The 12,929-nt window shown below is 39.7% G+C and overlaps 1 protein-coding gene across 4 annotated transcripts in view; it reads left to right on the top strand.

Moving 5' to 3' along the window:
• Positions 1-12,682, top strand: part of LOC132103327 (dual specificity tyrosine-phosphorylation-regulated kinase 1B-like) — a 51,234-nt gene extending 38,552 nt beyond the window's left edge. For 3 of the 4 annotated variants that reach the window (XM_059508340.1, XM_059508337.1, XM_059508338.1), the window contains exons 2-11: positions 1,001-1,146; positions 1,933-2,052; positions 2,175-2,363; positions 2,937-3,084; positions 3,294-3,580; positions 3,986-4,132; positions 4,541-4,702; positions 7,239-7,542; positions 8,959-9,062; positions 9,156-12,682. In XM_059508340.1, coding sequence (XP_059364323.1) covers positions 1,084-1,146; positions 1,933-2,052; positions 2,175-2,363; positions 2,937-3,084; positions 3,294-3,580; positions 3,986-4,132; positions 4,541-4,702; positions 7,239-7,542; positions 8,959-9,062; positions 9,156-9,902 — 2,271 coding nt within the window. In that variant the 5' untranslated portion in view covers positions 1,001-1,083 and the 3' untranslated portion in view covers positions 9,903-12,682. The remainder of the gene's footprint in view (positions 1-1,000; positions 1,147-1,932; positions 2,053-2,174; positions 2,364-2,936; positions 3,085-3,293; positions 3,581-3,985; positions 4,133-4,540; positions 4,703-7,238; positions 7,543-8,958; positions 9,063-9,155) is intronic. The other variant, XM_059508339.1, reaches the window with a different exon arrangement.
• The last annotated feature ends 247 nt before the right edge of the window (positions 12,683-12,929 follow it).

Genomic DNA, 12,929 nt, shown 5'->3' with positions numbered 1-12,929 from the left:
TATGTAGTATATTGTAATTTTTCAAATATATATGTATCATTTTGAAACTTTGCACAGTATTACACTTATAAAATCTAATAAAGACAGTCATCACTGTAAGTGATGGGAATATAAAATCCATAACATTACAAAATAAAAATTTCAGGGCAAATTACAGGGGAAATTGTGCTTAATTATTATGAAAATAATGCATTGAAAAAAAAGTAACTGGACCTAAACAAAATATATAAAATATGCCAGTTATAGTTTATTATTTTTTGAGAATTTTGTATTGATACATGAGATATTTGCACAGTGATTCACCTGTAATTTGAGGTAAGCATTATGTTCAGCCTGTATTTGAAAGCAATAGCAGCAGGCATATTCTTGGCCAACGAGTGGCAGCACAGGACCATGGATAGCTCTGCCTGCCTCCCAGTCACTCCCATCATCCACAGAGATTTTGGTTTGCAATGTCATATGGCAGGTCTTTCTTTGTTCCTCCAGTTTGGCGATGACAAACAGTACAGTGATTTTCTGGCATTTGCATATTGTCCGCCCAAAGCTGTTGGAAAAACACATGCTGCTCAGAAAGTTGAGAAAATCATTCCGATTTGGAAACCATTCTCAGTTCTTTGAAGGTGTATGGCAGTGTATTCCCACCTCCAACGCACACTTGTCATGCTGACCCGAGGAACGCTGCTGTAATTTCTCAGCCAAAATGAACTGGAGCTTCTTGAGAGGATAACTGATCGTTCTTATCACTATTCCATCCGATTGTAGGAGATTTCAAAGATTTCTTAGCTGGAGGCTCTGAAAATGCCTTCAGTTTGACTTCCAATATGGTGTGTGTGTGAGAGAGAGAGAGAGAGAGAGAGAATGTGTGTTCATATTTCTACTTCCCCCTGCAGTGCAGTGGTTCTCCCCACACCCATGTCAGTATTTGCTTGGCGTGTGTGATGCACTTTAGCAATGTGTCTTCTGAAACCTCTCTCGTTTTTTTTCCCTTTTCTCTATGAAGGTGGAAGCAGCTCAGGATGCAAGCCCCCCTCCTCTACCCTCTGCCAGCCTGCCGCCTTGGGCTTCTCCCCCGCTGAGCCAACCATGTCGAGCCAGCACAGCCACCCCTCCTTCGGTAACATCCACTCCATGGCCGACCAGCAGCAGGTACCAGAAACATGCTTCCTTGAAATTAATTCTGTAATATAACCCTGATGCAGTCACATTAATGAAAAAGATGTTTTCGTGACTCGCCCCTCACCATATTTTGTTTCAAAATTGCAGTCGAATAAATAAACAATTACATGGTGATTAATAAATTGCAATTACATACACTGTGTTTAAATACTTGCTGAGAAAAGGCCTCAAATGAAGATGACATTGTGTTTCACTATTCAATCGTTGCATAGACATTAAAGTGACTACAGGAGACAGTATATTGTTTTATTTTAATAACATTGCCTGTTACTGGCCTGCAGTCCACAGTTACATTATGCACTTGAGTTAATGCATCTGCCTGAGATCCAGAACAGGTTCTTATATTCTGTAATGTTTCATTATTAGTATATGTTTACATCCATATTGGCATCATTAACTATTGCATGTAGGTTGGAGAATTCCTTGCTACAGTTTTATTGCACAGTTCATGGGGAAGATAAATAATTTGCTGCTTTTTTATTGCAATATTTTATTTATAATTAATCTCATTAATTAATGAATTCATTAAATGAATAGCCCTATTTATTTGTTAACATTGCCTATTTATTGAAGTACTTGCATTAAGATTTTATTTTATTCATTTAATTTTTACAAACTATTACATATTTTTAGATATTGACTTTTTCATGGTATATAGATATGTATGTATGTATAGCCTTATAGTTTTCATTATGATGCTTTCTTAGTTGCTCCTCCTTTTTTCTTATTGTTGTCTTTGTGTGACTTTTTTCCCAGGTGCTGTCAGATATGACCATCCTGCAGAGGAGGATTCCCCCGAGTTTTCGAGACCCCGCCAGCGCTCCACTACGAAAACTCTCAGTCGATCTCATCAAGACATACAAGCACATCAATGAGGTGAGCCAGCACAGGCCTTTTCATATTTACTTCACGATAAGACCAGTCATACAAACTCTCCAGTGATTAGTGAAGTAGTAGCAGTAGAGGTGCAAATATTGAATGTTTTGCTGGCTTTCCAGGTGTACTACACGAAGAAGAAACGGCGAGCCCAGCAGGTTCCCCCTGAAGACTCTAGCACCAAAAAAGAGCGCAAGGTGTACAACGACGGCTACGACGACGACAATTATGACTACATTGTGAAAAACGGGGAGAAGTGGCTGGACCGCTATGAGATAGACTCGCTTATTGGCAAGGGCTCCTTTGGACAGGTTAGTAGAATTGGGTAAGGGTGCATGATTCGGTCAAACAACTCATTGCTGCTGCTTAGATATCAAGTCTGAAAGAATACAAGCATAAAAACTGAAACAACAGCACTCATGTTCGACAGGGTTTGTGAAAAAATACAAAATAGCAAGTGATGCATTTTGTCTCCAAACTGACTTGACCCAAAAGTGACCTAAGTGACCTAAGTGGATTTGAAAGCAGATCTGGATCTCCTTTTTTGGTTTCAGCTGTGCCATCAGTTACTTTTTAGCATTCAGAATTGTAATACAATTTTTTAAGTATCATTATTATTTTCATTATTTTAATGATCAGTAGTAAAATGTGTTAATTTGTGTGGAAAAATAATTATCAAATCACGCTAAAGACTAGAAAGGTCTAATAAATGGCAGAATAATGATTTGTTATAGTGAATGTGAAGAATTTGAAGTTCTGTGTATAGAAACTAGTGCATTTTTGAAATGTTAAATTGTATACGTGAAATATGTTGTTACAGTCATTTACTGTTTTAAAACTACAACATCTTCCTATGTGTGTGAAATTTTCTCCTTTTTGTGTAGGTGGTGAAAGCCTATGACCACCACGAGCAGGAGTGGGTGGCCATCAAGATCATCAAGAACAAGAAAGCCTTCCTGAACCAGGCCCAGATTGAGCTGCGGCTTCTCGAGCTCATGAACAAACACGACACTGAGATGAAGTACTACATAGGTAAAAACCTTCTTTCAGTCTTCTATAGTAAAACCCTGACTTAATAGCAAGAGAATTTCCTCCCACCAAAAAGCAACAAGTAAACAAGACTGAAAGTAGTACATGAGATGATAAATGCTCAAAAGTATTCCTTTTAGACAAGATTTCAGTAATAAACCTCAAAGCAGCCACCCTCATACATCTTTCCTTTCTCATTTTTGTTTCCTCAGTCCACTTAAAGAGGCACTTCATGTTCCGTAACCACCTGTGCCTGGTGTTTGAGCTTCTCTCTTACAACCTGTACGACCTCCTGCGTAACACCAACTTCCGTGGCGTCTCGCTCAACCTGACGCGCAAGTTCGCTCAGCAGCTGTGCACGGCACTGCTCTTCCTGGCCACACCCGAGCTCAGCATCATCCACTGCGACCTCAAGCCTGAGAACATCCTCCTTTGCAATCCCAAGCGCAGTGCCATCAAGATCGTGGACTTTGGCAGTTCCTGCCAGCTAGGACAGAGGGTGAGATGGCGTCTCAGGCTCCGTGGTTTGTTAACACCAGGCTGATGTGAGGTCACGCCCAGTAGTAACTAGTTAACTTGCATTAAATGAACAACAAAAGTGACATTCTGTGGTGAACATTTAAAGGTTAAATGCATCTGAAAGAGAGAGAAGCACAGTGGTCTTAGTTTCTGGGATGTGCATTCAAAGCACATTCTAGAGGACTTTCCCAAAGCTGAAATGGATTTTACTTGAGATTCCTAGTGGCAGAGCTGCACCCTTCTTAACTTGTAGGTTTTGCCTCCCCCTAAAGGAGAAAAGTGGAAACATACTCAATAGTCACTGTGATAGCACAGTCTGCTAGGTAGAAACTTGTGCATCATTTGTTTGTGCATGTTATTCATTACTGTATTCTTTCCCTCTCAGATTTACCAGTACATCCAGAGTCGGTTTTACCGCTCTCCTGAGGTGTTGCTGGGCATGCCGTATGACCTGGCTATAGACATGTGGTCCCTGGGCTGTATCCTGGTGGAGATGCACACGGGCGAACCGCTCTTCAGTGGCTCCAATGAGGTACGGCTCGGGGATTAGTCACACAATGACTGTGCAAAGCTTTGTGACGTTGTATGCACGTCTTTCTTTGACGCTCATCCTCTTGTAAGAATCACACTTTAGTAAACTTAAACAGGCATACAAACAGGATACGAGTTTAGAAAAGAAAAAAGAAAACTGAAAATATCAAAATAAATGCTCATTCAAAATATTAATAAATACTTTAATAGTATATAAATGATAAAATAACACTGGTCTGAACACAAGATCCTGTGTATGTGCCCTATAGTCACCTCAAGTAATACATTTATTCAAGATGTACTGATCTGTCATATGTATAATAGTTAATGAAGCAGACTTATGCTTGCTATGTCAGTTGCAACACAGTAATTTGGATCTTGTGCTGACGCTGTACTGTATCTTTTTCAGGTGGACCAGATGAATAAAATAGTAGAGGTGCTGGGGGTCCCGCCCAACCATATGCTGGATCAGGCCCCTAAAGCACGCAAGTACTTTGACAAACTGTCTGACGGCCTGTGGACTGTCAAGAAGAACAAGGACATTAAGAAGGTACTTTATCCTTCGGCCTCTGTGAGTAAAACTCTGCTTCTACTTAACCTTCGCCCTCCTCAAACACTCCCCCTCCCTTACTGTCACAGTCACCTGCTCCGCACCGATGCTCACCTTATCATCAGGGAGAGGGGAAGAGAGAAAAGTGGGGCTAAAATGAAGGAGGGTGGAAATAAAGGTTGGGGAAGAAATCGAAGTAATGCTAATGCGTGCTAGTGAACCTCCTCCTCTCTCCACTGACTCGCCTCTGCATACAGAGGCACAACCTCAATCAAAACCCAACCTACAGCATCCGTTCTCCTCATCATTGCCATCATCACATCATTTTCACAACCATCCTCATTCTGGCTTTTTCTTTATAGTGCTTACAGTACAATATACATCAAGAGTCTTTATGTAAAAGGCCAAAAATATGTGGAAACCCATTCTTAAATATTATGTGCAACAGTATGACTGGACTGGATCGCCCAGTGGTTTTGAAGCACATATGTGGTTTAGGTCTCCAGATACTTTTGGTCGTACACTTTCATTTAAAAGTTTGGGGTCAGTATGAAGTTTTTGTGGAGAAAAAAAAACATTAATAATGCACTTAAGTGAGAGGGATAGTACAGAAGATTTCAATTTCAACAATGCTGTTTCATTGTGCTGTTTTTTTGTTTCCACAAAAATATTAAGCAGCACAGCTGTTTTCTACATTGATGTTACAAGCATCTCTTGAGCACCAAATCAGTATATTAAAATGATTTCTGAAGGATCGTGTGACACTGAAGACTGGAGTAATGGCTGCAAGAAAACAGTTATTCTAAATAGGAATAATATTACACAGTATTGGTGATTTTACTGTACTTTTGATCAAATAAAAGCAAAAGACTTCTTTCAAAAAAATAAAAATGTCTTACTGACTGAACGAAAGTGTAAGAGAAATAGTAAGTCTTTACAATAAGGTCCCATTTGTTAATATTAATGCATTAGCTAGTATAATTTAATAATGACATTTTTTTCACAACATTTGTTAATGTTAATAAAAATAGTCCACTGATGTCAGTTCATAATGCATTAACTCGTGTTAACAAATGGAACCTTAAATATCAAGATTTAAAGTATAGATGCAGTGTTGCATTGGTAGAGCTATACCTGTTAGCAGCTCTCAGTCTAGCCAATGACACGCATTGGGTCACAGGCTAAGTGAGTGCAGCCTGTAGCTAGAATGACCCTGTTTCCGGTGAAGATAAGTGAAAGTAGCATCAGGTTAAGACTGTAGTAAGTGTGTATGTGCGTATGTGGCCGCAGATTAAGATGCAAAGGTGATAGCAGGTGGAGGGTAAAAGTCTGGATGAGGTCCTAATACACTTTGTTTTACAGGATTAATGTCTGGCTCTTACTGCCAACTCATCCAGAGACTCACCTCAAATGCTCCAGCACGCATTTTGTGCTTCCCTGTGTACAGTAAAGAAAGAGGTTTAAACACTTTTGAAAGCTTTGAACTCTTTTACAGTGGAGGTGTTGGTACATTTCAGCCTTTTTATACTATTTATGGACCATGATACAGTGTAAAACTGCACAAATTAGGGTCAGAGTCAAAGGGTCTGTACTGTGAATATGACAGGGCTCAACAATAAGGTTTTTGTTTTTCTCAAGTTTCTTTACCTGACCAACTGAAACATTTTGTCAAAATATGTTTATATTAGTATTTCAGGAACAAAACGAAAGTTAGTTAGTTGTACATTTTTATGCTTTTATTTTGCAGAATGTAAAATAAATACAATCATAAATGTATGATTGTGTGTAGTTCTTTCAACTGAAGAAAAAACTGGAGAAGTCTCATTGTTGAACCCTGTGTGACACTGAGAGCTCCTATGCAATCATCATCATTCCCACAAAATCACAAACATATCTCACTTAAAGACCCCCACCTCCCCCTCCTCACCTTTATCCAGTAATGATTTCTTTGGCTGATTACTAAGTCAATATGAAATCAAATTCGCAATACACATTTGAGCTCAGTCCATTAATGCACAGAGAGTAAAAATGGTTGTTCTCCTAATATCAGCAATGTTTTAAGCTGCAGTTGTAGGTACTGTTACAACTTGCTTCTAGCTAAAATAATAATCCAATGCTGGTTAACGTTCAATTTTCATATGTAACTTTAATATAAAAAATTTAAAAAATATATCTGGAACCCACTTTTCATGTTCTATTCACTTTACAATGGATGAAAATCAAGTTGCACACTACTTTTTACCAAGAAATATTCTGTTCCACTCAGAAGTGGGTTGCAAATGCCGTTTCATGTTGACTTTATAGTATTTCAGTAATAATGTTATAATTAATAAATAATGATTTGTGTATATATATATATTTATATATATATATATATATATATATATATATATATATATATATATATTAATCATTAAATTGGTCATTACCGATGGAATGTTTCTAGACTGGTAGTTAATCACCCTTTGTCCTTAAATGATTATATTTGATGTGCACTAAATTCTACACATTTGTGCCTCATTCTCTTCCCTTCCTCTGTGTTGATTTGTCCCTCCAGGAATATAAACCACCTGCTACGCGACGACTGCACGAGATCCTGGGGGTGGAGACGGGAGGTCCAGGGGGGAGGCGAGCTGGAGAACAGGGTCACGCGCCCTGTGACTACCTGAAGTTCAAGGACCTGATCCTGCGCATGCTGGACTACGATCCCAAAACGCGCATCACGCCCTTTTACGCGCTGCAGCACAACTTCTTCAAGAAGACGACGGATGAGGGCACCAACACCAGCAGCTCCACCTCCACCAGCCCTGCCATGGACCACAGCCACTCCACCTCCACCACTAGCTCCATCTCCAGCTCTGGTAAGTGTGTGTAATGCAGAGGTCACACTAGACTTTGAGCATGCAACATTTCTACAAACGCTGCAACGGTCATAATATGGCGATGTATCATTCACCCAAAATCAAAATGTTTAGAAATATTTCTTTTAGCATCAGATATGGTAATGGGACATCAAGTATCGTAATCTCATCAGATCACACATTTGAGCTTCCTTGTTTTATAATTATTATTACACAATTACTAATTAAATACATAATTTGCATTTTTTTTAAATATATATATGCAAACCGGGAAAAAGAATGTGTCTAATACTTTGTCAGAATCATGAAATTTTTTTTGCACAGGGAAAAGGACAATTCATGTCAGTTCCTGATATAATACCAAATTAAGCATTTTTATAAACCATACTTTTTGTTCATTGTTGTACAGTGTATATTATATATATATATATATATATATATATATATATATATATATATATATATATATATATATATATATATATATATATATATATAATGTGTATATACCATATATATTTACATTTATTCATTTAGCAGACGCTTTTATCCAAAGCGACTTACAGATGAGGACAGTGGAAGCAATCAAAAACAACAAAAAGAGCAATAATATATAAGTGCTATAACAAGTCTCAGTTAGGTTAACACAGTACACCTAGCATGGGATTTTAAATAATATAATATAAAGAAAACAGATAGAATAAAAAAGAATAGAGCAAGCTAGTGTTAGAGGTCTTTACACATACACATGTGTATACCATATATGTTAGAAGTAATACATTTAAGAAAACATTTTAACTCTAGATTTTTAATTTGTATAAAGAATCTTTATATCAGTATTGTGTGTCAAACTGAATCTTGACATAAGTGTATCATTACACCCCTAATACATCCAAAATGTGAAAAAATGCATTCTACTCCAGTCTGCTGCAATTCTGCAGTTTTAAAGTTAGTGTTAGTTAAATTCAGCTAAGAGGTCACCCCATGATCTATCAGTCTTCTATTGCTCACACGTATTCATGTGATACAAATTCACCAAACTTGAACTTTGCAACACAAATCCATATGAGTTTGCATTTCCTGTCTCTTGTATACAGATGCATATGACTAGAAGTCAATAGAACGAAAAGTGTAGTGCAGTGGTCTCAAACTCAATTCCTGAAGGGCCACAGTTTAGTTCCAACCAGCTCCAAATCACACCTGCTTGGATGTTTCTAGTAATTCTGAAGACACTGATTAGCTAGATCAGGTGCGTTTGGTTAGGGTTGGAGCTAAACTGTGAAGATCTGTGGCCCTCCAGGAATTGAGTTTGAGACCAGTGGTGTAGTGTGATCATCCCTTAAACCTGTTACTTGGGGAAAGTTAAACAAGAAAAAGACTCATTTTACATCAGCTCTGTCCTTGCTCCTAATCCAGGTGGATCTAGCGGTTCTTCCAATGACAACCGTAATTACCGGTACAGCAACCGGTACTACAACAGTGCAGTCACTCACACCGACTATGAGATGCAGAGCCCACAAGTAAGTGATCGTAGTAGCATGCCACACTGCTCCTCGGTAACATACTGAAACGACTCATGTTGATCCCCTTTCGGTCGCCTCTTCTCTCTCCAGGCTCCGTCTCAACAGCAGTTGCGCATCTGGCCAGGAGGGGATAGCAGCATGGGTCAGCTGTCCAACAGCGGCAGCGACTCCTCCTACCCGCAGCTGCTGTTGCACAAGCCGGCGGCCACACAACACTCGCGCCACTTCCTGGGCAACATAGGGGGCATGATGGAGCCTCACCATCCACACCCCATCTACGGCAGCCACCATAGCAATGGCAGACAGCTCCGGCAGCAGCAGCAGAACCAGCCCCAGGGCCAAGCCTCGCAGGGCCAGCAGGGCCAGGCACTGATGCCCATCTCCTCCCCACAGATGCAGGACAGCATCGAGCTCAGCCTCACCCACCACCACCACCTGGGTCAGTCTTCCATCATGCAGCCGCCCCCGTCGAGCTTGGACTCCAGTCAGTACGGCTCCTCCAACCTCCACCTGGGCCTCTCTGCCTTTCGGACTAGGACAGTTATGGCCCCCCAGCAGCCCCCTTCCACTTCCCAGCAACAGTTGCCCCAGGCCCCAGCCTCCCAGGACAGCATGGTCGCTGCCTCAAGTTTGGGATACATCCCTCCTTGCTACGCCGGCAGCAACAACAATAACAACCCACCGCAGGGAAGCGTCGGAGTGGGGGGGATGCTCACCGGGGGGCCTCCGCCCAGAGGAGTCGGGGGAGCCGGGGGGCGGCCGGACTCCGAGGAGTCCACCATGATGGCAGTGTGCAGCAGCGGGAGTGGGAGTGGTCAGAGTGCAGCCAACTCTTGATAAATCTTGAACAAATTCCAAAAGCCATACGAAAATTTTAACGACAACATAACAGTGACAAAAGCGCCACACGTACACACACACACACACACACACAAACGACACATAGTAAACATACGACATGCATACATACGCGCGCGTGGCCACACGTAACAGAATCGTATAGAAAAACTTGTGAACTATCAGAAAGGCGGTTTCAGTTTTTTGTTTTGTTGTTTTGGTTTTGCATGGGGAGAAGGTCAAGGGAGGGATTTGAAACTATTTTTATCATTTTTTTTCTGTTTGTTTTTCCTTAATCGAAGGAGAAGGGCGGCGGGCGAAGAAGTCGCAACAGAAGGTTTTCAGAACGTTTGTTTTTACCATTCTTATATTATTTGATTTTATGTGATTTCAGGACAGGTTTGCAGCAAGAGATCTTTATTTGCCGTTTTTTGGGGAGAGGAGAGTTTTGGGTTGAAAAAAAATTGAATGTTTTTGTCAAGACGAGAGCAGCGAGAGAGAACCTTGTTTTTTTTTATTGTTTTGTTTTTTTCCTGAGGATTTGCCATAATTGTACATTTTTTTTATTTATTAAGATTCACTACACGAGGAGAGAGACGGGAGAGGGTTAGAAAGAAATCTAAATTGAGAGGTGGGTACTTTTGGGGTTTATTTATTCAATGTTTTATTTATACAGTTGTTTTTTTTTTTTTTTCGGTCAGACAGATGATACTTATGCATAGAAAACAACAAGCGAACTGGGTTTGAGGTTTTTTGTTTTCTTTCTTGGCTTCATTTTGTTGTTTTTGGTTGCTTTTTTCTAGTTGAGCATAACCCACACGCATATAAACACACACACGACAAACACACACACATTTTTGTTACTTTTTTTTTAATGTTTCCAGTCTTTATCTCGCTTGACACACTGGCTTATATATCTCAAACTATGAAACAAATCCTATGAATGAAATAAAGCAAATGACAGAAACTGTTTTTAGTCGCCACACAGTGAGAAACACCAACTAACAACCAGAGAAGGAGGCTGAACCATGAGCCGCTTTCACAAGGAGAGGGGGAACGTAACTTGACTTCACATAAAGGAGGAAGTGATACAGGAAAGTCTTGAAAAACATCAAAACATTTTGCCAGAAGGAAAACCAAAATGCTTCCCTGTTGTTCGTTTAAAAAAAATAGTCTGCCGCCGCCTTCTCCACCATCTCACTAGACTCTCACCTCTCTCTTACTTTGGTTTCTGTCTCTTTCTCTTCTCTTTTTTCTAACCATCTTTGTTTTGGACAGAAAACTATGGAAGCGTTAACACATTTGTATTAACTCTGGATATGCTAAGCCAAATCTTGCTGTAGCTCTCTCTCTCTCTTTATTTTCATACTTACCCCATGTTTCTGTTGGAAGGAAGAGTCTGGGTTGAGATTTAGCAGGAGGGTGGAATACTTCATTATGAAGGGACACTGTCACACCCTCCTGACTCCGGCCCCTCCCACTCTGACTTCATTTCCTGCCTCTCATTTTGCTTTCTCTCCCATCTCTATTCTCCCCCTCCTCCCCTTTCTCCTTCACAACACTCTGTGAGTGCTGTTTGCCATCAAGTCAAAAAAAGTGAACTACTACTCTCTCGGCTGCTATCTCCACTCTCAACCATGTTCGGATTGCTGCTAAAGAAAACAGACAGATAAATAAATAAATAAATAAATAAATAAAAAATGAGAACTTTTTAACCCTCCTGCTTCAGAAAAATGAAAAATAAACCACTGCATCTCATGTATTTATTACTATTTAACAAGGAAAAATCTGTTTTCTGCTGTTTTTTGTTCGCTTTCTTTCTTGGTACAGGTTAAAGCTTGACATTTATATTATGTAACGGAAACATGGTATTAAACAAGTGCCTCGATTTATTGGTCAGCCACTGGAAAGAATTGAACGGAAGAGGATTATAGGAGTTTGATCAAGGTTTATTATATGTATAGCTAAAATTCAAGCCTCATGCAACTGTGTAGAAATCCATGACAATTCAAACACCATGTGAGAACTTCATATTGGACGCAAGCTTCATTCAGTATGACTGACCAATACCACATATTTAATTAACTGATGACATCGTCATCCACTGTAATCTGTGTACATAGCATCCACGCATCATCCAGTTAACGTTAAAGCAATGTTAGGGTGAAATGTCATTTGCAAGGTTAATTCTTATGACTGGGATTCGAACCTGCGACCTTTGAGGCGTCAGGACCTGCAAACTACCTTATTCTGCTCAAATCAGTAATGATGACTGCTGTCCTTTATGTTCTTAATAACCAGTTAAAACTTGTAATTGGCCTCACTGACTTCTTTACGTTGTCATTTTTTTTCTACACCATCCTTCATGAGAACATGATGTCTGAAGTATTATGATATCATCCGTTTTGGTTTCTCTATTAAAGAGAGTTGCCCCTGTAGGTCCTCCAATCTTGTTCTGTTTAGCAGACGTTGGTCACCAGATAAATGTCACACTCACCATGCACTGTCAGAAACGTGTCTGAGCATTGACAACCATTGAAAATGCAAATGTTTCCGAGCTGCTTATACCACAAATACAGATTTTTGTGTCTATTCAATCATTGAAGAGTATAGGAAATATATCTATCTATATAGAAATGGAGCGTTGCGGGGGACAGTATCACCTCAATAAATCTTGAAAAAACCCTCACACAAACTCTTGTTGAAGTGGAGGGGCATCTAAAGGGATGTTTTAAATATGTTTTAATTGTAATATTCACAAGATCAGCTAGAATGTTTTACTTTCATTCCATAGGGAACACTAATAGAGATGTTATTGAGAACTTCCTACTGGTTTGGTTCATGTATTTAGCTATAATAGCCTACAGTCACAAGCTGGCTGATGCCATTTTTAATTGCTGTACTGCAAGTCAGAATTTACACTTAAAATGTGTACTGCTGGTCTTTTATGGAGCACTTGAAGGAATTAGACTTACTGTAAGACATTTCGTTGAAGTAGACAAGTGCAAGAATCATTGTGTAAGGATA

The sequence above is a fragment of the Carassius carassius genome, chromosome 24 (genome assembly GCF_963082965.1).
Source record: "Carassius carassius chromosome 24, fCarCar2.1, whole genome shotgun sequence".
Lineage (NCBI taxonomy): Eukaryota > Metazoa > Chordata > Actinopteri > Cypriniformes > Cyprinidae > Carassius > Carassius carassius.
This window is presented reverse-complemented; position numbering and strand designations above follow the sequence as displayed.